A 26337-nucleotide genomic window follows, 5' to 3' on the forward strand; every position below is an offset into this window, starting at 1 on the left:
TTATGCAAGCTTGACCAACGCCTGGGGCTGAATCGCAGCGCGCGATCAATTTCCTTATAGACGCACGCCGCGTCTGTCTGTTACTAGCGCCAAAGCAGACGTTCACATACTCGTAGAGTTCCTTGTACTAATTCCCTCCCTCTCCTTACAAACTCACGCCTTCTTCCGTTCCGGTCTTGTCTTCCTATTGGCTAGGAGCAATAATCTTTCTCAGAGGTTCTCGATTTTTCTTTCGCCCCGTCGACGACGAGCGCGAGAAAGAAGGGAAGAGGGCGCCTCCTAGCGCGGGCGAAGTTACGCGCGCTCCGTCGCCTCTGAGTCATCTTTTTCTACTTCTTTCTGGAAAGTTCGGCGGCCAGTCTGACCTACTTTTTTCGTCGAGCGCGCGCGAGGGTGCGCAGCCACTAAGCAGGAATGGGCCCTGGAGGCAGGCCTTTGTGTCCAGCTCTCCAACTTCCCCCTTCACTCTTCCACAACCCTAGCCCAAACAGTGAAAATTCCATGCCGCACGGCACGCTGACAAAAGCACGTGTGACGTCTTCTTTCCTTTCCTGCCTAGACTCTGCCATCAGACCCATCATCATCTGCTGTCGGACTCATCCTCGCCCACAAAAATTACCATCATGGTAACGAAAAGTGGAATGGGAGGCACTGTTGGGTACTTCAGCACATCCTTTCTATGAGAAGGACAACGGCGGAACTATTTGAGAGGTGGAGGGAGGCGTGATGGTGACGAGGGGCAAGGGAGATTTAGGCCCTCTTCCCACATTACGTGTTTGAGGTGTTTCCCCTTTTCCCCTCTTCTCCAGACAGTACTGGACAGACGGACTGACAGGAAACCACGAAAACTCATCCAAGCAAACGCAACTCGCTTCGTAAGAAAGAAGGCCCCACCGGTGTGGCGAGGACTCCTGTTTTTGCAGCTCAACAAGCTCTCCCCAAATGATCAGGCTAAACGCATGCTGTTACTTTAGGCAGGGGGCCCCGTCGGCTCGTTCTGGTTTTCTCGCTTCATTCATGTCGCTCGAAGTTCCGTTGCCCATGGTTGCATATACTAAGCAGGTTAGAATAAATGGGCCCCCTTCTCCTACTGTCCGATGTGAGGCCCTGGGCTACAGCCCCCTTATCCCCCCCCCCCCCGCCTTAACACTGCGCTAGTTTCATACTATCGTCTGCTCGCGTCAGCTATCGCTCGCGCTTGCGGTTGTTTGGTTTGACCTCATTTGCGCCGGTTTCGGTGGTAATGGTGTCCGATTGTTTTTTTTTACCATGGTGAGTTTAAATCAAGAGGTCCTGATGGAAAAGCTTTTGGAGAAAGTACGTCATATCCGATTCTATACGACGAGACAGATCCTGAATAGAAGGAGGTGGAGGCAATACCCCGTACCTCACACTCCTTAACTTTGGAAGGCGGTGATGCCGCAACAGAACACACCAAGATGAGTATGATCAGTGGCAACGACATCTTCATCATCGTAAGACGTGACTCGCGTTAAGGACAAAGAACGAAGAACTTAAACGCAGTGCCACTTCTCTGCAGACGAAGAGAAAAGCAAGGGACATCTCGCACCTACACAGAGGAAGCGAGATTTTCATGCTGTCACGTGACGGCCGCCGCGGCTCGCGTCCAGTTGGTCAGGCCGCTCTGCCGCAGCTGCCTTTGAACGCCGGCGGCGCGCCGCGCGTTTTACCATTAATTTATATGGGACTTTCTGCGGTGACAATCCCTCCGATAAAGCGCAAAATCGCGCGTGCCGTCTGTTCACCGATGACGTCATTGATAAGGGAGGCAACGAGCCCATCAATAGAAAGTGCTGCATGAGGAGAGGTCCATCAGCCTGGTTACGCCCACTGCAGGGCAAAGGCCTCTCCCATATTTCTCCAATAACCCCGGTCATGTACTAATTGTGGCCATGCCGTCCCTGCAAACTTCTTAATCTCATCCGCCCACCTAACTTTCTGCCGCCCTCTGCTACGCTTCCCTTCCCTTGGAATCCATTCTGTAACTCTTAATGACCATCGGTTATCTTCCCTCCTCATTACGTGTCCTGCCCATGCCCATTTCTTTTTCTTGATTTCAACTGAGATATCATTAACTCGCGTTTGTTCCCTCACCCAATCTGCTCTTTTCTTATCCCTTAACGTTACACCTATCATTCCTCTTTCCATAGCTCGTTGCGTCGTCCTTAATTTAAGTAGAACCCTTTTCGTAAGCCTCCAGGTTTCTGCCCCGTAGGTGAGTACTGGTAAGACACAGCTATTATACACTTTTCTCTTGAGGGATAATGGAAACCTGCTGTTCATCTGCGGTAGCTGCTCTGAATCGCTCCCACGCGTCACCCGCGTGCTGCCTCTTGCGATGTACCAATTAGCGAGGCAGTCGCACCACTCGTCGCTCCATTAGCAACGTGCCGTGCGAGACAGATTGTACGCGCCAGCCAATATATCGCGAGGTCAAAACACGTATAGAGCAGCGCTCAAATTTCACATTAGGGTGTATTCTGATTGTCGGTGAATGTATGCCACTTCCTACCTCGCAAAAAAAAAAAAAAATTGTTCGGAAGGCAATATGACAAGTATAAAGATAGGTATAATTCATCTTACGTGCCTTGGTTCCCTACTTTAATGCGAAATCATTATATGTCCCATTACACGGAAACTTGTCGTAGTCGGCGTGACTGAAAGATGGCGCCAAAAATTGCCTACAGCGCCTAAGGCAAGAACTCCTTAATATGCTTGGATTGTAAATTGGATTGTAGGTTCCTGTAAAAATAGTAAAAAAGTGGCGTTGAAAAGAATATTTGGTACATTTTGGGGTGGGTGGGACTCGAATCTGGGCCTTCGGCGTGCCAGCGGAGCCCACTTCCCCTACGCCCCGGCGGCTCTACGGTTCTGGCTGACTAAAGGTGTGCCTAGTGCATGCGTTAATCGGCGCGTGACTGCGCAGCCAATTGGGGAAGAGGTGGTGTCACGTCATGAGTGCATAAAATGACCGCGTTCCTGACGTTCCGAGGTCTCAAAACTGTACAATGCACTGTCATTCCCACACGCAAGCAGTCTTAAGTGTCTCTATCGAATTTTTTATTTACTCATCACCCGAGTTCGCTGATTTTTATTTCCTAATCGAACTTCTCGCACAAGCTCAATGAAAGTCAAAGCGTCTTGTCCAACAATCACATTAGGTGCCGCGCTACGACTTGGCAACGGGGCGCAGTCCTCATGCATTCAAATGTATATTCTGCTAAGTGCCCTGTTCGAAATTTTGCTGACGTCACATGCTTTCCTATTTGTAAATATGCTAACATGCAACATGTGTGAACGTGTTAATGCAAATATTCATATGACTAGTTTCTTCCATCCCGAACTTCTTTTCGTAAGGAGTGTGCTCCAAATTTATATATCAGCGTGGTTACCAGCTTTGTTATTTTGTTAAAGAGCTACGTCTGTTTTAATACGTTGCAATATGTGTAGTTAGCGGCCACTAATTTGCTTTCAGACTTCATGCATATCGTACTCCGTACCTTGTTTCAGTGCTGTCTCACGTTGAGATTGTCGTATGTGCCATTTCGATGCATCTCTTGATCTCTGTAAGTATTGTGAAATTCTTATACTCCCTCTACAAGGCCTTTAACTATTATCGATGTGCTCAGAGTCGGAACTTCACCACGTAATTATGATTTTTATAAGTAGTTCTCACATAGATAACTTGCAAACACTTGCCTCAGATTTTTACCCAACTTGAAAACCCGTGACGAGAGCCTTACTCGTTAGGGACTGACGATTTCGTTGAACTATCGCACCAGTAAGTTCTCAGTGGCTCAGTGCCGGATAATTTCTGAACAAGGCTAATCGGTTCGAACGTCTAAGAAAGTTAGACTGCCGTTCTATCCACAAATACTTTTGTGCACCTGCAGATATGTCGAACTAACTCTCCTTCTTAACCAGTAAGGTATGCAGTACGAGAATGAATATTGTTCATAACTGGAATACCTCAGAATATAGCAATTCGGCTGCTTAGTTGCGATCGCAGAGTAGAGAAAAACCTAAATAGGTGGGTTTTCCAGCACTCACTCGCGTAATATTTCGAAGTCTCATTTTATTAAAATAAGCTTTTACTCCAACCTACACAAGTCCTATTTCCTTGCAGCTCTTAAAACGTAAATATTGTCTAGGATAAAAGCGCAATACGCAGGACATAGAAGTCGAAACAACGCGGAATCTCTTTTTCCTGTTTCGTTAGCCATTAGCTAAGTGGCCTACATTTCTACACCAGTGAAACGTAAACGTTATCCACAAAGGAGATAAAACATTTGTAGAACTACTGAAACTGCGCTAACGACACACCGGCAAAATATAGGGCCCTTTTTAAAGAATGGGGACGCTTCCCATACCACTTCCACATTTCTACAGACATCAGCTTGGCACTGATCGAATGACATCCGACAAGCAAGAAAGGCAGGCAAAATTTAACTTGTGGGTGGACGTCGGTGAAGGCAAACACAAGCATAAAATAGGATTTATTTATTTATTTATTTATTCATTTAGTTAGTTAGTTAGTTAATTAATTAATTAATTAATTAATTAACTAGTTAGTTAGTTAGTTAGTTAGTTAGTTAGTTAGTTAGTTAGTTAGTTAGTTAGTTAGTTAGTTAGTTAGTTAGTTAGTTAGTTAGTTAGTTAGTTAGTTAGTTAGTTAGTTAGTTAGTTAGTTCGTTAGTTAGTTAGTTAGTTAAAGATACCCTCAACCCTAACGGGAGGCATTAAGCAAAGGGTGGAGAGTACATAAGGTATGCGTCTGATATACATTGAATGCCTTACATACATCAAAATGAAGCAGCAACCGATAGGTAGTGTTCGTGGTGCAATGACTTCAAAGCAACGTCGTGACCAATCATACATTATACGCGAGTTCTAAAAACGAGCCACTCGTGCAGTCAGCCATGTTGATGTGGACAAGAAGGAAAAAGAAAGGGAGAAGGCAGGGATGGTAACAATGAAATTATAGGCTGGCTACCTTGCGCGGGGGAGGGTAAGGGATCAACAGGAATAAACGAGCAACAAGCAAAAAGATGTTCAAGCAGTAGAGGCTGTTTTGTAAATAATAAAGAAACCTGAATGGTGGAAATGTTCTAAGCAAATTTTGTAGCAATACTTTCTACCATTGCCTATGCCAGGTTGGCCAACATTATTTTTGTTTAGATTGTATGACGACTGCGTTACGTAAAGTTTCCACTGTTGAGGAATTGTGGAGACAGGTAAAATTTCTTGTTTAAAATGACACCTATTAGGGAAAGCACTCTGCTGCCCATTAATATTTGTCTGATGCCGAAGTCGTCTTTCACTAGAGGAAGCTCAAACGAAAGAGTAATATTTGGCGGTTCTTTTCAAGAAAGTTTGTACGAAAAGCGGCCTCATCGGTTTATTTGCCCTCTTCTATTACGATGTAATATAAGGTGCTTTCACAGGACATCCTCCAGCGTGCTATGTGGTATTTTCGGAGGTGCTGAAGAAAAAGCGTGACGAAGCTATATGTCCTATTCACTGTGACGCGGCTGTGGTGAATAAATAAAGCACGCAGAAATATACCTCGTTTGTCTCCCCAGTTCAAGAAAAGTGTGCTGAGGAGTGAACAACACACGGGCGCCAGGAACAAAGCACTCCCATGGCAGCTTGCTGGAGTTGTCCCCTTTAAGACTCGTACAGCCATGAAGACCAAAGAAAACGGCGAGGAAACTTCAGGCTCCTCGCACTTGTTATAAATCTTGGCCTTCTTTCCAGAATAGGTCATTTACGTTTCTTTAGGAAGACATAAATTTGAGTTGTAGTGCCTATATCGTTGTGAAAAGACCTCGCCAGAAAATAATAAACTGGCAGCAGCTTGCTCAAAAGACAAATTTGCTCCTCAAGGATGCGTTACAGATTACATCAGTCGATGCAACTCTTGTGCGATGCTCTCTGGGTCAGGTGCACTATGCGAGGGATGTGTAGAAATTTAGAGGCATTGTGAAACCTTAAGTAAAGCTGATGAATATGCACTGACCAAGAAAAAAACGTTTAGAAATGCGAAATAAGTTCAGTGCGGGCTGGGAGTAAAAAAAAAAAAAACCTTGCAATAACATGCGCAGGTGTACCGTGGAATTGCGATTGATTCCTGTAAATATAAGCGCAGGCCTACTTCAAATACCGAATATTGCAGTGTCCAAAGGCAACATTCTAGGAATCATCTGCCATGATTGTCTGCACCTCCCATATATGCATAAGTGGCCACACATCTAGATCTCGAACATGCGATTACATAAATCCTGCGAAAAAAAATGTGCCCGGTCGCACATCCCCGCACCGTACCGAGAGATACTTGCAAACGTTTTATCGCACGTGGTTATACACGCATTGCTTCGTGTTTGATAATTCCACACTCAGGTACACAGAGCACCCCAGGTGTGCATGACGTTTGACACGAACCCAATGTTTCAGAAAGAGGAAACAGAGTGAAATCCACGGTATAACAGATATAATTATCGAGTAAATATTAAGCTCGTTACTATGCACTAGAGAATAGGAAAGATTTAAAGAAATCAAAATGCAAGATAAGCAAACAAGCAATGCGAGGGACCTGAAGTGTGCCAATAAAAAATAAACAGATTAGCTTCAGTTCCATAACGAGTTTGTCGCAGGGAAACTTGATTCACCGGAAGCGCTCCAGTCGCATAAAGAAGTACATGAGCAACAGTGACATAGATAATTTCAGACGGGATTCGTTGATCACGTTCATGTCACACGCTGCGCTAGCTGATTCGAACTTGCGTATGTATGTACAAGTTGAATTACCCCTGTCTTGCGGGTAATCAGAAATTTCTGGGTGGAGCCTTCGTCCTGTAGTGGACATAAAAATAGGCTGGTGGTGATGATGTCACACCTTGACTGTAATGGTAATTGGAGAAAAATATTTTGGGAATGGGTCATGATCAGCGAGTCCTGCAAGACGAGCACAGTTTCCAGAGCCCCTTTGAAAATAAAGAGCGCTGGTTTTTGCCAGAACATGAAGAATGCAGAAGTAAGCACGAATTCCAATAATCGTGCCTGTTGCATATCGCTGCGCCGTACTGCATGCCCTCAAAGCTGCGAGCTCCGCAGTTTGCATTACGAACGATGCTGACAGTGCCTGGAGAGGTGACTCAATGGAGGTATGATGCCGTCGTGCGATACAAAGTTGTGAAATTGATGTCACTGCTATGGGCACTGTTGGCATAGTCACCAGGCTGAAATAATTAAAATTAGTTTTTTCCTGAAAGTTGCTTTCACTTGCAAAGCGAATACGACAGCTGAATAGGGATGCTCTAAAGATTCAGAGAGACGTCGATAGGGACGGGCTCAGGCAGGAGAAGATGGTGCGAGTAAAAATCAAGCAGGATGTTAATTAAGGGGAATAAGCCGGCACGCAGTCTTTTAACGCGACAACGTTAAGGAGCTCGTGTAGCAGAAAAGCCGGTGTCGTCGGCGTCGGGGTTGGTGTCGGCGGCGTTGGCCGTGAGCGATAAATCCCAGCAGGCCCTTCATGAATAAAAAACAACTAGCAAGATGGGCTGGGTGGGAATCGAACCAGGGTCTCCGGAGTGTGAGACGGAGGCGCTACCACTGAGCCAAGAGTTTTTTTTTGTCTTTATTAACACTGAGCCACGAGTTCTATGCTTCAAAGCGGTACAAACGCGCCTCTAGTGAATGCGGTGTTGCCTTAGAAACGAGCTCTTCTAAGGCTCAGGCGTGCGTCGCTTGCTCAGGCGCACATTTCGTTGCCGCGCCGAACGCTGCGTTGCTCGACGCCCACCGCGTCCGATGCGGGGCGCGTAGTCGCTGCGCCGAAGGGTACGGGAACGCTGCCGCGTTCCACTCTTGAAGGCGAAGCTTAAGCGTCCTCCAGTTTTTTGGCAAACAGCTTGTGCAATTCCGTAAGGTGATTGCGTGGACATACGCTGCGTAGTCCGCAATCCACTCTGATGAATGATAACGCGAAATTTGCGAAGGCAATGGTCAGCATTGCTAAGACCACGGGTAAAGCGAGCACCCAACGTTTTTCATTTCTAAAGGATACATCGTGCTCAAAAGTTTACTTCAACCTTAACTACCGCCTTGTGCACTCTTCGAACACTAAGAGCATAGAAGTGTATTCGTAGATGTGTTTCGCGTGCGTATTCCAAGCCTTAAAATAAACTCAACAGTGCGGTGGCAGTATTGTCAAAGTTATGGCTTAAGTTGATCCGTCTAAACGCTATTGGTGAGCTATCGATATATTTGTTATTTGACACACAGGTCACAAATTTTGCTCGCTCAGGTGCGCAATGTTTCGGCACCATAATACAGCAATAAACAACCAGTAATGTAGCTTCACGCGCTCATTCGAACCTATAGTAGCCGGTGTTTCACTACCCTAGCGAATGCTTGAAGCGTGCCTGTAAGTAGGACAAATAGTCTGGAAACCAGGACAAAAGACGACTGTCAGGCTGACGCATTCCCAAAACACAAACAGGGCGCCGATACCGCTATTCCCAAAAGCAGCAGCGTTATTTATGGCAGTATCAGGCAGCTCTTTTGTCTTTCGTTGCATCTATAGCGCTAACAGCCACATTGTTCTGCGACAAGGCGCCGCAGTAGACAGGGAGCCACGTATTGAGGTGCTTGTGATTTTGCCTAATGTCTGAAGCTTAAGCTTGCGTCTCTTTACGGTGAAAGCGTAGTCGTCATTCATTCGAACCGAGACAGTGGGAAAAATTCTCGGAGGGAATAGTGTGCTCCTGTTAACCAGCTATCAACTACACTGGAGCACGTCACCGAGCAGTGAGAACACGATATGTTGTTTGACATCGCACTCCTCTCACCTATTAAAACGGATATATATCGAAAGTAGCGGAAATCAAGACGTAAAAGCCTTGTGATTTGCGCGAAGTTGGATGGTGATATGGTATATGTAACTCGTTACTGAAGAAACAACCTTGCTATGACTTTCAGTCCGCGCTACGGACGTATCTCGGGCAGGCTAAAAATGGCACCTATTTTAAATGATTCTACGAAGAGAATACTTCATCTCGCGGTAAATATTAATTTTCGTAATGACACATCAAGCAAGCACGTAGTCGTGGTCCGTCACTCAACCAACTTCATCAATGTGTTCGCGAGCAAAGGTGAAATATTGTCGACTGCTTTTCGTACCATGTGAATTGCGGAGCCCTATAATATGTTGCAAAAATGCACCAAACAGGTTTTAAGAATTTGGAACCAAAAGTGTTTGAGCAGGGTCATTTTGTCATATTCTTCAAATCGCCAATTTTCGTGTTCACCAAAATAAGAAGTTTACCAAAGAATACGTAGTAACGATAATAAAAGGGAATAACATAAGTAATACTACTAGTAAAAATGACAATGGAAGGAGGACGGGAGGGAGCCGAAACGCGGTTACCGTCGTGGCACGTAGTGTTCCTTGTATGCCTAGTCGACTTCGTTTGCAGCAGTCTTGCTTGGGCTTTGACCTGCGAAAACTGCGATGCGTTTAGGTTTAATCCTGCATGCTTCGTCGCTGTTCGTATTACATACAGCAGATGCACTGCACATCATGTGAAATCGAGCTCTGAAGTCGTCCAAGATTGAGTAGAGTAAGAAATAAGAAAAAGCGGACCATACTTTGCTTATTGTGTTATTTTTCTTAAGCAGTATTTGCATCCCAGTGGCTCAGTACAATGCGAACTATATTAGCGACGACATTGAATACAATTTCGGCAATAATCGGCGGAAGAGAAACCGCGATCGAACTAATACAAACAATAAAAGAAAAAGAAAAACGAAACGCCGCTTCTTTAGTTCAACATGTGAGCACATTGCCACTTTTTTCGTGCTCTTCAGGGACATTTCGAAATTGCAGGAATCCTAATTCAAACATCTGTATGAGGTCTCATGTGTATTTCTTTTTTCTATGGTCTTCATTATTTCGCATAGAGCTTGCATTCTGTAGCAAGTAGACTGAAATTTTGTTGACTACTTTCGTACAGTATGATGGTGCTTATCGTAAATGTTAGACTAGACGAAACAAAATACGTAAAGCATTTCAAGTGGCACTTTAAAGTACTTCACATAGTAAAAAGTATTTTCCACCCCTCCCCCACGGCGTCTATCGAAACCAAATGTGCAGTTTACGTTGTAAAATCGATCATTGTTGCCGTATAAAGAGGTACGATCGAGTTTTCTTGATCACGAGCGAAGCCCTTGAGGGGATTTCTAGGTGGGAGCACGAACGTGGCACTGCACAGCACTACCAAAATTGACTTCTGATATTCAGGTTTCAATTTCAGGTGGCATATATTTGCGAAGCGCTCTCATGAAGGTAACTACAAGTAGGTGAGAATATCTTCAGGCGAATTCTCAAAGCTTTTCTTGAAAACTGTTTTTCGCCAAAGGACAGCCACCTTCCATAATATTATTATTATTAATTAATATGTTCGTCATCAGGATTGGCTAAAGTTTTCTCGTACGAACTTTCTAGCCCTGAGGGGTTTTCGGGAGGACTATGCTCCGTTTCATACGTAGCAATCGACGCTGTGGAGGCTGGAGATACTTCTTGCAATGACTTCGCTCGCACTTGGATGTAGTTCGATATTTTTTTTACCCCAATTGTGCGCAACTGTTGTTTATATAGGCTCAACAATGAATGAAATATGCTTTAATCCTGAGAAACGAACGCCCTGTGGTATACGGCTGCTAATGCGCTGTTTTAGGTGACTTCTATGTTCGTTATTTTTTGGGGTGCTTATGTGCAACCCGTTGCCAGGAGCCGCACTTGCATGCTCACGCGAGCGGATGCTGCTGGCGCGCAGCGAAGCATAGACGGAATGCGCGGAGTGATAACTTTTCTTGCCCGAACTTCTTGCGTAGCTTCCACAGCATTGCCTGCTACGTATGGAACGGAGTATCGACGAAAGTAAACGTGGCACACACCTGTGGTAAAAGTATGAGGCATGCAGCTGCAGAGTGACAGCAGAGGGAGAAAATAATTTGGTGCGGCCCCTGCAAGTAGGAAAGAAGTGGTGTGTTGCAGTGCGGCCTGCTGTCCATAAATAACAGGACCGGCACAAGTTTTCAGGTACTTAAATATTTACTTGCTCCTGGTCAGCAAACTCGTTCTGTGCGTAACTTTGTTTTCCTCTTTTTGGTATTCGTGCGAGGAAAATAAGGAACAACCCACCTTGCATTAATCGTTTACGATGCGGATACGATTAAACATAAACACGCTCGCCAACCGGATGTAGAAGCTACAACAAAATACTGTGACGGAATAGGGCTGGTGCACGGTAACGTATAAGCCGACACAACTAAGCCTTTCTTGGTGAATAAATCTTTCTTACCGTTCTTACTTGCGCCCAAGAGTGAAGCCAGCACTTGGGCGGCAACGATAACGAGAGATTGCGGCTAAAGACTGGAACGTTTAACGCAGTGCGTGTTCCATTTCTGGCGCAAGGAGGCTGCTTGGGTTAAAGTGAAGCACTGCGTGTAAAGAGCAAGCAACCAATTTGCACGAAGCCTCAGCAGCGACAGTTGCTTGTCATACACCGGATCCATTTCGCGATAGGTAAAAAACAGCCGACTCCATATATTACGATGCTGTTGTAGCTGAATTGAGAGACTTCTAGTGCTGTATTGGTGAGTTACCTCAATGAACTGTGTCTAGTACATCAATGGCGAAAAAATTGCCTCAGTTGTACATGATTTGACAGCATGCGTGCATTGTTATGCTGATCAGCCTGTACGATGTCAATAACTATTATTCTTACATTAATTTTATCATGCCATTTTTACACCACCTGCATCAAAAGGCGGCACGTACAGCCTAATCGCGTGGTCTCGTCGATGGGGAACTGTGACCTCAGAATCAGTGTAGGCTTCGCAAGAAGTGCGATTCTTAAGCAGCAATCAATAATAGAATAATCCGTTTTTTTTTTCGAAAGGTTAGAGCAGTAAATAAAGATAAAACAGAAGACAACCCAATAAAGTAAGCTTATTAACGACATAAATACACTGATGTACACAAGCGGTGAGGATGGTAGGGTAAAAACTGCACAACGGCAGCTTGACTGGTCCCGATTGCCTGTTAAGTACACGCAGCGACATGTCAACATAGTCATGGCACGTACTTGCTGCAAGAAAAAAATTATATACTTATAGCAAAAGCAGGAATGCTATAGCCTTGAACGGTAAAAAATACATTCCAAGCAACACAAGAAACATAATATTCACAACAACACTTGCAGGAATGTGTTTTTAGAAAGATGACGTAAGTCTTCCCAGGTAAGTTTGCATTTGTTGGATGTGAAAAGGCTACAGTAGGAGAGTGTTCGAAGGCGGTAACTAGTGCGCGGGCGTGTAACTACCCAATGTTCAGGCTATCGACTCAGGTGAAAAGCGGCATCCTGTACCTACTTAGTAATGTTTTCTGTGTTAATACTACCTTTGATGACGTCAGAGTTCAAACGAACACTTAAGTGCTTGTGAAACCGCGCAGACGTTGGGACGGATTTAGTTGACCATTGAGGGCAAGCTGTGGCCTCGAAGGCCTCTGGAGAATTGCGTTTCTTTAGCGACAAACGTAATTGAATATTCTAGTAGTTCTTTACAATAAGTAAGGGCAATAAACACAGATAAAGGAGAACATAAGTGTATTTAGCACATTTGTCCACTAATGTACCGTCAACCGCAAAATTTTACGGAACACGAAATCTGAGAAAATGCTGAATATCTGCGCAGCCTCACAACCCAGCCTAGTATTCGCAGCTAATGCATCTACCAGTATTCCTTAACAACATTGCCATACTCGGTTTTATTGAGTACTGTTAGAGGCTGTTCAGAAATTTAAGGTTTTCTGAGATCCCGTGGTCCGTAAACTTCTGTGGTTGACGGTGTGGAAGCGGTGGGGACATCCGTCCCGTCATGTGCGCTGCTTCACCAGAATGTACCTAAACCAACTGGTTCAGTTCGGAACCCTTACACGTACAGGGCGACATTCGTAAAGGTGGCCTACTCGTAAAAGTTTAAACTTTAGAATGTGCATATTGCAATGGAGGCCTGAAATATCACGTAAGGCGTTCCTCGCGAGTGAAGACCAGTTACCTAACGGTCTCTTAGTATCATCTGACGAAATAATTAAGGGGACAACAGCCCAGGTGAGCAGCAAGTGATGGGTTATAAATCAGAAGTTGATGCGGTATGAGTAATAATCTCTGGAATCTGCGCGAGATGCCAGAGATACTTAGTGTATTTTATAAGTAATCCCCTAAGATGATCCCATGGAATCAGTTGATAAGAAAGCAATGCCCAAAGTTGTAGATGTAGCGAAAATTTGTTTTCCTGTCGTTCGTGTCGGGGAGATCACAAGGCGTGGAGTCCGCTCTCAAGATGTCCTTCTTTCTCTTCGAGCCATTTAACTAATTAGAGGTCTTCACCGGCCATGCAATTATGTATTCTCGTTTTATTGGCGTTAGCAGGAGAGAATTAAACGACGCACAGCAAGCACGAACCATCCTCATGCTGTTTTATGTTATTATAAACATGTAGTTAAATTTGACTTCACGCTAACTATAGGTTTCCTATTAAGCCTTCACAGTAACGCGCTGGGAATAATATATCAACGTACCATCCTACATAAAGTTTTCAGAAAATATAGGTAATATATTATGCAGGGCGCAGGCCGTCATTGTACTGAAACGTTTCACCTTGGTTCATTCAAGAGCACCTAATTTATTGCATCTGTAACGTGAGCAGCGTGATGGACCACTTCGCGACAAGTACTTCCGCTAAGCATAGGCAACTTCTAAAATAAAACAGGAGCGAGTTGAATTCGCCCATAAAATGCTGATGACATTCATGGTTGCATTATAACTCTTTTGAAGGGTTCTACATTGAAAAGAGCAATAAAAAGCACTCATGCATGTTTAATTGTAATTTGACAGTACCACTTTGAAAACAAAAAAAAAATCATCTCGCTGGTATTAAAATGACGCTCTTTGTTGTGAACGTGTGCCGTGTGCAAAATCTACCTTCTTCTTTGCGACTTACGCACTCGCGTACAATTTCGCCGATCCAGTTTCCCGCAAAGCAAGTGGCTGCTGTTCTCCGGGAACTCGTTTCTCAATCGAGCGCCAGACGGAAGTGCTTGCGCCGCGTTTCCCGCTCGTTAAAGCTTAGGTCTTGGAACAGTTAGTTTCCCAGAGCTGCGTACGTTAGCGGAGCTTCCGCATTCCCTGAAGCTAGCATCTTACCGCACCTGTACGTAAGCGCGCGTGCGAAAACAAAATGGTGTACACATGACATTTGAAGATCATCTTTCATCTTTTGCAACTGGAGTGGCGGCAAAAAAAAAAATATCTAAGCCTCCCTTGCCACTTAAAATGTTATTCCTCTACTTAACAGGTTAGTCCAGGACATATATTTTCATTGCTCTTTGGTTTCTATATATATTAATTTCAGTTTACAGCTGAATACTGACGGCACGCGAAACTTTCGCTTCAAGCTTGTGATGTATTTTTAGAAACGTGGCAGTGCCGTCATGCCTTCCATTTCGAGCGAGAAGTTCAGAACAAACTCCCATCTGTAAATCTGAAAACATCGGGAATTATGAAGACAATCGCCTCATCGGCCATTATACCGGACGTTTTCTTTTTTCGCATTGGCAGAATTCTGTATAATTGACGCACATGAAGAGAGATGCTTAGGTTTGGACAAGGCGCCAACATCTCCTCACGTGCCTTCTAGTGTAAGAAATACAAATTCAATAATCAACACTTTAATTATTGTTTTTGTTGCAGATATCCTACATCACCAATTTTTGTTTCATCTACTCACTGATGCCCTTTTACCTGCACATATCGAATATGTCCCCATAAAAATATAAATAATAAATGTGGATCGCTAGACACTGGGAAAGGACATTGATTATTATAAACATATTGGAGGCACAGGGCGTAATATGGCATCGTCCGGGCTAGTTTATTTATCGGAAGACCAATGCCAACGGTTGATGAATTGGGAGTCAATGTCCCATAGAAGCAGGTCTTTACAAAAGAAGTAAATTATCTAAGGGGGAACTTGGTGCTCATGTGAACGGTGCGCCTTTGTAGATTTCCGAAGAAAAAAGAACAATTGCGTGTTCGCAGTAATAAATGAAAGACGTTCCAAAAATGAAACTTCACATAGCATAAAGAATGAAGTGCAGGAAAATGCTCACAGTGGAAAAAAAAATCTTCTTCCGGGAGACTATAGAAAATACGTGGACCTAGTTAAACGGGGTGATCATAGTTATGGGGTGATCATTTTTATATTATCAGAATTTTTTAAAAATCGACAGTGACATATGACATAATTTCAGACCTTCAGCTGGACTATTCGATGAGGCATACATTACTTGTACAAGAAGAGTAATCGTGTATGAAATTGTTCAAAAAAGACACAAATTCACTCCGCAATTATTTACATTAAGGGACATATTGTAATTTACTAATTCAAGACAATGTATATGCAAGCTGTACCCACTTGGAGTAAGTTTACAGGATGGCACCAGCTTCGACATGTTATTTTCTAAAATGTGGCACGAAATACATGGGCGTTCTAGTTACTTTTGTGTGTCAATACATACAGAAAGTTTCGTTCCAAAAATGTAAGAAGATCGCATTTTTACGGCGAGTTCAATGACGCATATCTTGAAACTGGTGTCCTCCCGGGAGTTAATTTCTACTGGATGTTTCGTGCAAGCTCATGGGCTGCAATTCATAATTCGCAATATGTGCTGTAAATAATTATTTAAAGTGTAATTAGTGATTTTTTTACTTATTTTAACAAGTGCTTCCATTTCCCGTAGGAGAATTGTCCGCCTCTTCGAATATTTCAGCGCATGGATTGCAATTATGCTCTGTGCCACAGGCGATGTCTGAACATTCTGTAAAACATTAAAATTGGGAACTCATATATATCAAAGCCGAATGAATTACCTATTCTATTTTCCAGTGACTGTACCTGCGTGTTGTATATTCACATCGAGCTATTTGTCACACACGCATTGTTTGTATTTACATTTTATGTTTAGATATCCATGGCAGGGGGGGAAAGTAGCAAGTATTTATTTTCACTGTGCCTCGTCTGGTCTCTGGCAATGGCTAATTCATTTTTATTAGGAAAGAAATATAACTTCCAAAATATATAAATTATGCGTGGTATACTGTTTTCCGGGCAAAATCAAATATTTTTGCTGTGATTTTTCGCACTGTCTTCAGCAAGGTTGTGCAGGTGTCAGCTGGTTTGGATTTCTGCGTTGTTTGTTTTTTTATTTGTGACTTATGGCGTCACGAGCAAATATTTTCTTCGCGGACGTCGCACGGGACCAAATGCGTGCTGCCGAACTTTTTCACATTTGAAACTCAAGATATCACCACATGGAAAATCAACTTGTTTCTTTCTTTCCAAAGTAATCAGAAAAAGTTGCTCAGTGTTTCAGCTTGACTTGCGGTAGCTAGGCCACTTAAAAAATCGCGCACTGCTAATACACCAGCACAGACCACAAAACACGGATAAAGAGAGGGCACATACTTACACAAACGCCAAATGAAAGCCAATAGTCAGCGAAAATAAAGAGCCCAGCAAGAAAAACACAGTTTGGCCAAGTAAAAGCATAGTAGGCGCAGCCTTCATATTTCAAAAGTTCCACCAGTGCAATAATTTTTCCTGGTATCCTGGTTACTAGACCTACGCCTAGGTAACTTAGATTTTCGGGTACTTCGCACATGCTTTCATTAGTGCATAAAATCGCTTCAGCCTCACATTCACACTTTCAAGATAACAGTTAACTCGAGCGTGCTCCTTCTTGCGTGAAATCGCTGTATTTTTTGAAGCTATTATTTTGTTGAAATGAGGACAGTCGACAGGTCTGCTATGAGAACCACCGACGCGCACATGTCAGCGGGAATATTCCAGGCGCCTTATTATAGAGCGTAGCTATTAAGTTGGCTTGTTGATATGTGCTGCTTCTGCTGTCACCGTCACCAATAAAGTAACATAGATTGCGCAAGACGTCGTGACTTCTGAGGACAGCAAATGATATTCTTCTCTTCTTAGCACCTCTTGAAACTTTCAGCGCGAACGTTACAGGTTGCCTAAAGATAACATGATATAGGACCGCGGCTGCAAAATACTGGCCTTAACGTCGAGCTGTCACCTCATATGAAACCCGAAGCAATTTAAAATACGCGTCTTGCAGTTCGCTCGCGCGTGGCGTGATGCAATTTAAAAGAAAGTGCACGTGTATCGTGAAATATTTGCGTTGTACGGGGGGATCACTTTTAAGTTTTCAGGAATGTTTAAAAAGCGCCAGTTGGATATAACAAAATTCTATCCCCTTAGGCGTAGCATACAGAGAGACGGACATTACTTGCACAAGAAATGGAAACACCTGCCCAGCTAATTAAAAGAATACAACTGAACGTCCTGAATAATAACTTTAGGGCGCATATTACTATATACAAATTGAAGCTGGTGAATTTGCAAGGCCTATCTACTTGCAGGTAATTTCTAGAATGATATTAATTTGGAGTTATACGCCATCAAACTCTGCATAAAGTTTAGCGTTGTTCCACGTACCTTCTTTAAGAAAACGCTCTTATATGCATTGAAGCCCAAAAGCAACTGGAACGCCCGTATATTCTATTTTACAGTTGTGAAATAATATCTCGTAACTGGTTACATTCAGGAGATTAATTTCAATTGGATATGTCTTGCATCTCACCGGCTACGCTTCATTTATTGAAATATGTGCCGTGAAAAAAATAATTAGGAAGTCAATTAGTAAATTTTACTAAGTAGTTTAATATGTGGTTAGATTTCTTGTGCTAGTTATGTCCGCCTCTTCCCATAATCCCGCTCAAGGAAAATAATTTTTCTGACGGCAACAGGTGATCTTTAAAAATTCCCTTATAACTAAACATGGTCGCCCGGTGTTCGAGGGGCTGGTTTACTTAGTTGCCGTATACCGCAAAGAGCCTTCTTGTCTGATTTTCTTTTTGCGCCGTTATTCATCGGCTGGCATTATGACTTCGTTACCGCCAGTGTCGGTCCTTTGTTGCAGCGGGTGATTAAAACTCGGAGTCGTAACGAAAAAAAAAAAGAATCCTTCCAATATACAGGCCCAGAGCCCCGTGTTTCTTTTATGCTGTCCACATGGGCATAAAGGAAAAATATGTTTTTTTGTGAGAACTTGCACCTAACTTACCGGCGTAAGTTTGGAATGTTGGTATTTAGAAGCCCAAAATCACGAGATGCTTGCCTTCATAAGCTGAGTTGTGCCATTGTTCTCGTGTGCGTGAGGGTAAGGTTATCCAGCTGCTTTTTTCAATCACGAGGTTAAAAACCAGTGGAGGACGAATATTCGAAGTGTCGAATACGAGATCACATACTACACACCCAATTATTCGGATCTGTATTCGAAAAGAAAGTATCCGGTATTTCTGAATGTTAATCACTTGCGATATATTTACAAACATCCGAGTGCTGAAGCCTGGCAAGTGTTCTCCGCCTACTAAACAAAGTATTGCAAGTTATCAGAAGCGACCTGACTAAATTTTTGCAGCAAACGAAAAACAGAATAAAATATGCAAGCTTTGTTTGCGATGTCAGAGTTGAAGCATGCATGACAGGTTTGATTTTGGCTTTGTCAGTCGGTCAGTGTAATTACTTAGCAATGGTTTACTTGCAATCGACTCTTTTGTGCGTGTCTACAGCCCACATATTAAATCGTTAAGCAGTTTGCTTTTATCTCTGTCAACAATTCCTGGTCTTCTCACGGCAGCTATTTACTAGCCTGTTTAAAAATGAAGCTGGTCATGCAGCAGCCATTTTCTCTTGCGTATATCGCTGACCACCTGGTTTTAATGTTGTTGAGAGTTTATTCGGGTGTTTTGGTTTTCATGTAAATTTGTTACCTCGTGTTGAAAACGGGTCATTTGTTCTTAATAGCTGTGTTTTTGGACTGGTCAGAGCAGACGTGGTACCCGACTATTCCTAAAAAATATTCCTCCTCCAAATATATGCGTCTGTGTTTGGCTATTAGACATTCCATTCGATATCCGGCACTTGTCATATTTTATTCGGCATCGAAAAAATAGTTATATTCGGCCACCTTTAGTTAAAACCGCTTTACTTTTTTTGTATGCCGAAAAATAGAAATGGTACCTGCCTCTGACATATGCAAAGGTTGCAAGAACGATAACCTATTCCAGCATTCTCCATAACTTGGGCCCTATAACACAAAACTATTCCAGTCCATTTTCATTCCAATTTTCTGACCTAAAATCTACGTACCCGCGGACGCAAGCATCGGGCCCTGTTTCACAGCATGGTTTGAACGGCCCTGTCAAACGTTCTCGTCGTCCAAAGAAGGTCACTTTTGCTTGCTTTGAAAACGAATACCATTACCAATTTGTGACAGGTACTTCTTATCTAGCTGGCAGAAGTGCAGAGGCTTTCAGCGGGCTCGAGCTAGCTCAGTGAAAGACGATAACCGGATAAGGATAGTGGTGTCGGCGTCTGGGATTGGAGTGCCTCTCCCGATTGAGCTTGCGGGGACTGGTCGAAAATCGCGGCAGCGTGCAACCGATGGGTAGAAACGCAGCTAAAGCGGATTGTCAGTGAAGAAAATTTAACAGAGCAATACGATGTACTTGCACAAAGGGCTCGATAACGCTGTACTGCCACGCAAAGGATGCGTATTATAAGCAATCAAATATATTCTCTTCGGCAGCTCCGGGTAGCAAGGGCCAAAGAGATCAGCGGGCAGCCATCATCAATTCATTTCCGAACAGAGCTATTCCGAAAATATACTCAGTTTTGTTCGACATAATAATGCATCTGTAATGCGTACACGTCACTTTGACGCTGTGAGTTTTTACGGTTTTGTGACGCCACATGATAGACAGGCGAAGTGGCCGCAACCCAAAAGCTTTTGACCAATTGTAGAGGACTGCTGGTGAACAAAGCGTAGAATACGAAATAATTGTTGTTTTGTTTCGGCCTATTCATGCATAATTAGTACACTTCATATAATATGGGGAGTTTTCGTTCCTTTAATGACGTCGCGTGACACACAGGCGAAGCGGGTGCAGCCCGAAACATTTTTGACCGATGGTGAAGCTCCGATTGCTGCAGAAACGGAATAGAAATATCCTAGAATAGCTTTACCTTACAGCGACCCTCATCTCGGTGTTATTTTCGCCAGAAAATGGATAACCGTTATGGTAAATATAGCGCGTATGGGCTCTTTTGGTATACCGATTTCTCGGGAAGTGCGCTCTGAAAATATTACTAAGCTACGCCTAGAATAGTGCAAAACAGTCGGCCAAGCATTTAAGCACTGTTTACCAAGTATGCAGGCCTGATGAGAATCGAAAACCTGCAATAGTGCCGCAGGTGTTTTTTATATTCAAGAAAAGCGCTAGACATCGTGGCATGCAAATAAAAGGCTGAATAATTTTTGAGAAGATTTTGTACTGTATACGTCGTTGCATAAATATGTGTGCAATAACAAATGTCAAGTGAGTTACGGTTTTCGAAGAACGTAGCTTTCTTGCGCTTGTCCCTGTCGCCTTTCTGGTGTCCTGTGTACACTCTTCCACTAGTCACTTCACCATGGAATAGCAACTAGTCCGGTTTCACAATCTGCTTCAGTTCAAAGAAGGTCCCCTAATTTTACAGTGATTTCACGATATGGTGAGGTTAATAGTTAGAGCTCTTGGCTGGCATGTGTCAAGTGGAGTGGGGCTGTGGGTATTTTATTTTTATATTTCATTTGATTTGAGCCTCAAGAGTCCCCACACGGCACTTTACATGATGTGATTATGGTATGAGGGGGATGGCATTAGGGAATTATGAGGGGGATGGTATTTTGAGAAACTTCCTTTATGTTAGAAATATGGCACTTATCACTTTGTTAAAGGAGATCACCAAGGTGTGCGTTGTAGGCACAAACAAGTCACGTAACTGGAGTAGGACCGATTCTGTAGTCTGCATTCTTTGCATTTTTCACCTTCGCTTTCAGTTTCAGTCTTACGTTTTATTGGCCTTAATGAGGTTAGAAGAACTGGCGTGGCTTATACAGGGCTGACTAATGGCCACGTCCTCTGCTATAGAGGACTTCCGGATAAGAAGCAGTATGGAGTAGGATTGCTAACCCATAAAGGCATTGTGAGCAGCATTGACGAATCCTACAGCTTCAAAGAGAGGGTAGCAGTAGTCGTAATTAGGCTTAGTAAGAGGTATAGAATAAAGGCGATACAAGCCTGCGCTCCAACGTCCAGTCACGACGACGAGGAAGTAGATCAGTTTATTGAAGACGTTGAATTAGCGATGAGAAGAGTACAAACGCGGTATACAGCAGTAATGGGGTACTTGAATGCTAAAGTGGGGCAGAAGCAGGCGGGTGAACACGCAATTGGCAACTACGGTGTCAATTCTAGAAGCGCTACAGGCGCGATGCTGGTAGAATTCGCAGAAAGGAATAAGCTGAGAATAAGCAACACTTTTTTCAGGAAACGTAGCAACAGAAAATGGACCTGGAAAAGCGCTAATGGCGAAACAAAGAATTAAATTGATTTCATACTTTCTGCCGGTCCCAGCATATTGCAGGATGTAGAAGTAGTAAGTAGGGTGAAATGTAGTGATCATAGGTTAGTGAGGGCCAAGATCCACCTCAATTTGAGCAGAAAAAGAGTAAAATTGGTCAAGAAAAAACAGGTCAACTGAGAGGCAGTAAAGGTAACAGCAGACAAATTTAGGCTGATACTTGCAAACAAATATGCAGCCTTAGAACAGAGAAATGATGATGATGACATAGAGGTAATGAATGAAACCGTAACGAGGCCGGCTTCAGAGGCAGCAATTGATGTCGGAGGCAAGGCACCAAGGCAACCAGTAGGCAAGCTCTCGCAAGTAACAAAGGACCTAATAAAGAAACGACAAAGAATGAAAGCCTCTAACTCAAGAGATCAGATGTAATTTGCGGAACTGCCAAAACTGATCAACAAGGCGAAAATAAGTAATATTCGAAACTATAACGTGAGAAAGACTGAAGAAGCCGTAAAAAATGTACGCAGCCTGAAATCAGTGAGAACGAAACTTGGCATAGGACAAACTAAGATGTACGCATTAAAAGATAAGCAGGGTAATATCATCAGCAATCTAGAAGATATAGCAAAAGCAGCGGAAGAATTCTATATTGACCTTTACAAAACCCACACGACTCAGGAGTACCCTATTCAAAACAATAACGAACAGTATACAGAAACTCTTCCTATAACAAGAGATGACGTCAGAAAGGCTTTACAAGGCATGAAACGGGGAAAGCTGCTGGAGAGGATGGAATAACAGTCGATTTAATCAAAGATGGAGGACACATAATGCTAGGAAAACGGGCGGCTCTCTATAATAAATGCCTATCGACTGCAAGGGTCCCAGAAAATTGGAAGAATGAAATATTATACTAATCCACAAAAAGGGCGACATTAAAGAACTAAAAAATATAGGCCCATTAGCTTACATTTAGTGTTATATAAAATATTAACCAAAATAAACACCAATGGAATAAGGACAATAATGGACTTCTGTCAACCAAAGGAGCAGGCTGGCTTCAGGAAAAGTTACTCTACAATGGATCTCATCCATGTCGCTAACCAGGTTATCGAGAAACCCGCAGATTATAATAAACCTCTCTATATGACTTTCATAGGTTACGAAAAACCATTTGATCCAGTAGAGATGCCAGCAGTCATAGAGGAATTGCGTAATCAAGGAGTACAGACCGCCTACCTACATACCCTGAAATATCTTCAGAGAATCCACAGCAACCTTAATTCTACGCATGAAAAGTAGGAAGATACCTATAAAGAAAGAGGTCCGACAAGGACACACAATCTCTCCAATGCTATTGACTGCGTTCTTAGAAGAAGTATTCAATCTATTAAACTAGGAAGACTTTTGAGTAAAGATCGACGGCGAATACATCAGCAACCTCTGATGACATTGTTCTATTCAGCAACAATGCAGAAGAGTTACAACAAATGACTGATGCCTTTAACAGAGTGAGTATAAGAGTGGGGCTGAAGGTTAATATGCAAAAGACAAAGATAATTATAAATTACCTGGCAAGGGAAGAAGATTTCAAGATCGCAAGTCAGCCTCTAGAGTCGGTGGAGGAGTACGTTTACCTTGGTCAGCTAGCCACAGGGAACCCGGACCATGAGAAGGAAATTCACAGTAGAATAAAAATGGGTTGGATCGCATACGGCAGACATCGTGAGCTGTTGAATGGGCGCTTACCGTTATCATTGAAAAGGAAACTATACAATCAGTGCATTTTACCGGTGCTGACATAAGGGGCAGAGACTTGGAGGCTGACAAAGAAACTTGAGAACAAGTTAAGGATCGCGCGAAGAGCGATGGAACGAAGAATGCTAGGCATACCTTTCAGAGACAGAAAGAGAGTGGTTTCGATCAGATTGCAAACTGGTATAGACGATATTCTAATAGACATTAAGAGCAAGTAATGGTGTTGGGCAGGTCATGTAATGCGTAGACTCGATAACCGTTGGACCATTAGGGTACCAGAATGCGTACCAAGAGAAGGGAAGCGCAGTAGAGGACGGCAGAAGACTAGATGGTGCGACGAAATTAGGAAATTTGCGGGTGCTCGTTGGAGCCGGTTGACGCAGGGCAGGGGTAATTGGAGCTGTAGCTAAGGCTTCGTGTCGGCCACCCAGTCACCGCTCACGATATGCACCAAAACTGAGGTTTGCTGGACCGCACCAAACGTCATGCTGATTCATTGTAAACAGAAAGGCAACGGAGACAGCTAAGGCAAGCAATAGGCGCATTGCCCCGTGATCAATCATGGTGGGGCCCACGGCATCGCCTAGAAAAGTGCCTATAGCATGGAGGAAAGAAACAAATTAAGGAGAGGCCCTGACGTCATGTCTTGAAGCCGGAAGTGCAGCCCTGTTGGTCTTTGTGGCTGCAATAAGCTCGCCGGCGCAGATAGGCGCGAGCGTTGAACTTGCCGCCCGAAGTTTGTGCTGCCAACACGCGTCAGAACAACGCCTGCGAAAACTTCTGTAACACATTTAGTGAAGCAGACGCGCTCCTGTGTTTTTCCGTGGCAGGTTAAAGAAGACGACGACGACCTACGCCATGATTGCTTTAATGTCTATGTTTCTGGCTGACCCGCACACTCACAGACCAAAAAAAAACACATTTCAAGATTACACACCACACTCCTAAGTCAGCTTGTCACGCGAAGTGAATGTGATGCGTGAAAAACATTGGCCGGAAAACCTTATCCTTCTTTGCATAGGCGGACCGCAGCAGCGAATGCTTATGTAGGGCGGTTCGTTTGACAACGCTGATCTTTGGTACACCACTCCCAGTGCTCCTTACAGAAAACACTCCGTGACATCCACCACACAGTATTCACCTGATGCGGGCTAACCGGGGCCTCTCCTGGCTTTTTTTCCCCAATGGTGTATAGGAACTGCGACCATAACTATGTGTGTCGCCCAAAGAGTCGGGCAATTACTGCTGAAAGAAACAGAGAATCGAAGCCTAGTGACATAGAGAGGTAGGTGGTAAACCGCCACCGCTGCCGCCCTGCTCTAATGGATCGGAGGGTGTTGAGGAGTAATGAAAAAAGTAAATATTGCGCTCGTATTCTCTGTGCTCGTACAAGACCTTTTTGAAAAATTATTTTGGTAATATATTTCTTGGAGGCACCGTACTCCTTCCAAGGTGTGGTCGAGGCTTCAAAGAAAGGTTGTTCAGAGCCGCTTTAAATGGTGTCCTACATCACCTTGGCTCTCTTGACGCCGACAAGTAGTGACTGCGGGACGGCTAGGCTCTTCTGGTGTCATCCGCTATGCGGTTCCTGCCCTGTTCAAGCAAGTTTCGCATAATTTGAATTGGAACATTGCTTTGGATCGGGATTTATTTATTTATTTATTTATTTATTTATTTATTTATTTTGCAACGCTGTGCGCACTGCCACCGCTGCGGCGCGAGACCCAAGCTCGAGCTGCTGATGCCAATATCTGCGACTCGTCATCAAGAGCTGCTTGTGATCCCACGGACGAGCTGCAATATACCCCCTTTTATTTTATGGAGGTGCAGGGTTACCTGGAAAACTATAACTCGGAAGCCGGACGCTACCCATTGCAGCGACCACGCCTGACGAAACCACACAAGAAGATACACCACAGCCTCCAGCGATCATCGTTTCTGGTTCCTGCTATCTTTAGCGGCACCGATGATCATGACGTGGAGGATTTGTTGGCATCGTACGAACGGGTGAGCCAGAACAACAAGTGGGGCGACGCCACCAAGCTCCACAATGTGCTGTTTTACTTCACCGGTGTAGCGAACCTCTGGTTCGGAAACAACGAACACCATTTCCCAACATGGAGCGCATGCAAGGCAAGTTTCGTCGAAGTGTTCGGGCTCCCCGCTTTGCGCAAGCTTCGCGATGAACAACGCTTACGTGGACGAGCGCAAAATCACGATGAAACATTAACAAGTTACATCAAAGATTCATTGACCTGCGTAAGCGCGTGAGTCCGTCAATGACAGAACCGGACTAGATAAAACACATATTGAAAGGCATTGATTTGGGTGCCTTGCAAATGTTGTTAGCGAAGGATCCGCATACCGTGGCCGAAGTTATCAATTTGCGCCAGACCCACCGCAAACGGAAGATTTGCTAGCAGCATTGGTTATTGGTGACAACCAGACAACTTTGCTGACGAAGATAAAGGAATTTGTGTGCGAACAGGTCGCGCGGCCGCTCTCCCTTTTGACGACCACCGAGAAGCCTCCTCAATATTTGGCTCCAGCGATTCGACGGATGATTCAAGTGTAAGTGACCGAAGCTCTTCCATCTCCATGTCAACCAGCTCCCGTGGCCGTGCCTTTGAGATATGCTGAAGTCGTTGTACTGGCGCCTCGTCTGCCGGGGTTCTCTCCTCCGCCTTGAGCGCCTCGCAAGCCGACGGCTCCCTTTTTCAGTGCACAGCAGCAGCGTACAAATCCTTGGTGCAGTGCTCACAACCACCCAATATGCTACGCCTGCGGTACCCTGGCACCTGTAGCGCGCTTAAGCCACCGGCGCATCGCCACCATCATGGCCACCGCGCGAACCCTCAGCTACGACTTTCGACCATTCTGTATGCCACAACAGCTGCCACCGGAAATCTACGCTGCTGATATCATACCAGCTCCGCACTCACA

The 26337-nt window shown here is 44.0% G+C and overlaps 1 protein-coding gene across 5 annotated transcripts in view; it reads right to left on the bottom strand.

Moving 5' to 3' along the window:
• Positions 1-26337, bottom strand: part of LOC135912388 (chymotrypsin B-like) — a 142054-nt gene that overhangs the window by 86466 nt on the left and 29251 nt on the right. For 2 of the 5 annotated variants that reach the window (XM_065444848.1, XM_065444833.1), the window contains exons 2-3: positions 10981-11049; positions 9452-9530 (exon numbers count right to left, since the gene is read on the bottom strand). The exons of 2 other annotated variants lie outside the window; for them this stretch is intronic. In XM_065444848.1, coding sequence (XP_065300920.1) covers positions 9452-9530; positions 10981-11049 — 148 coding nt within the window. The remainder of the gene's footprint in view (positions 1-9451; positions 9531-10980; positions 11050-26337) is intronic. One more of the 5 variants, XM_065444842.1, reaches the window with a different exon arrangement.

The sequence above is a fragment of the Dermacentor albipictus genome, chromosome 1 (assembly GCF_038994185.2).
Source record: "Dermacentor albipictus isolate Rhodes 1998 colony chromosome 1, USDA_Dalb.pri_finalv2, whole genome shotgun sequence".
Classification (NCBI taxonomy): Eukaryota; Metazoa; Arthropoda; class Arachnida; order Ixodida; family Ixodidae; genus Dermacentor; species Dermacentor albipictus.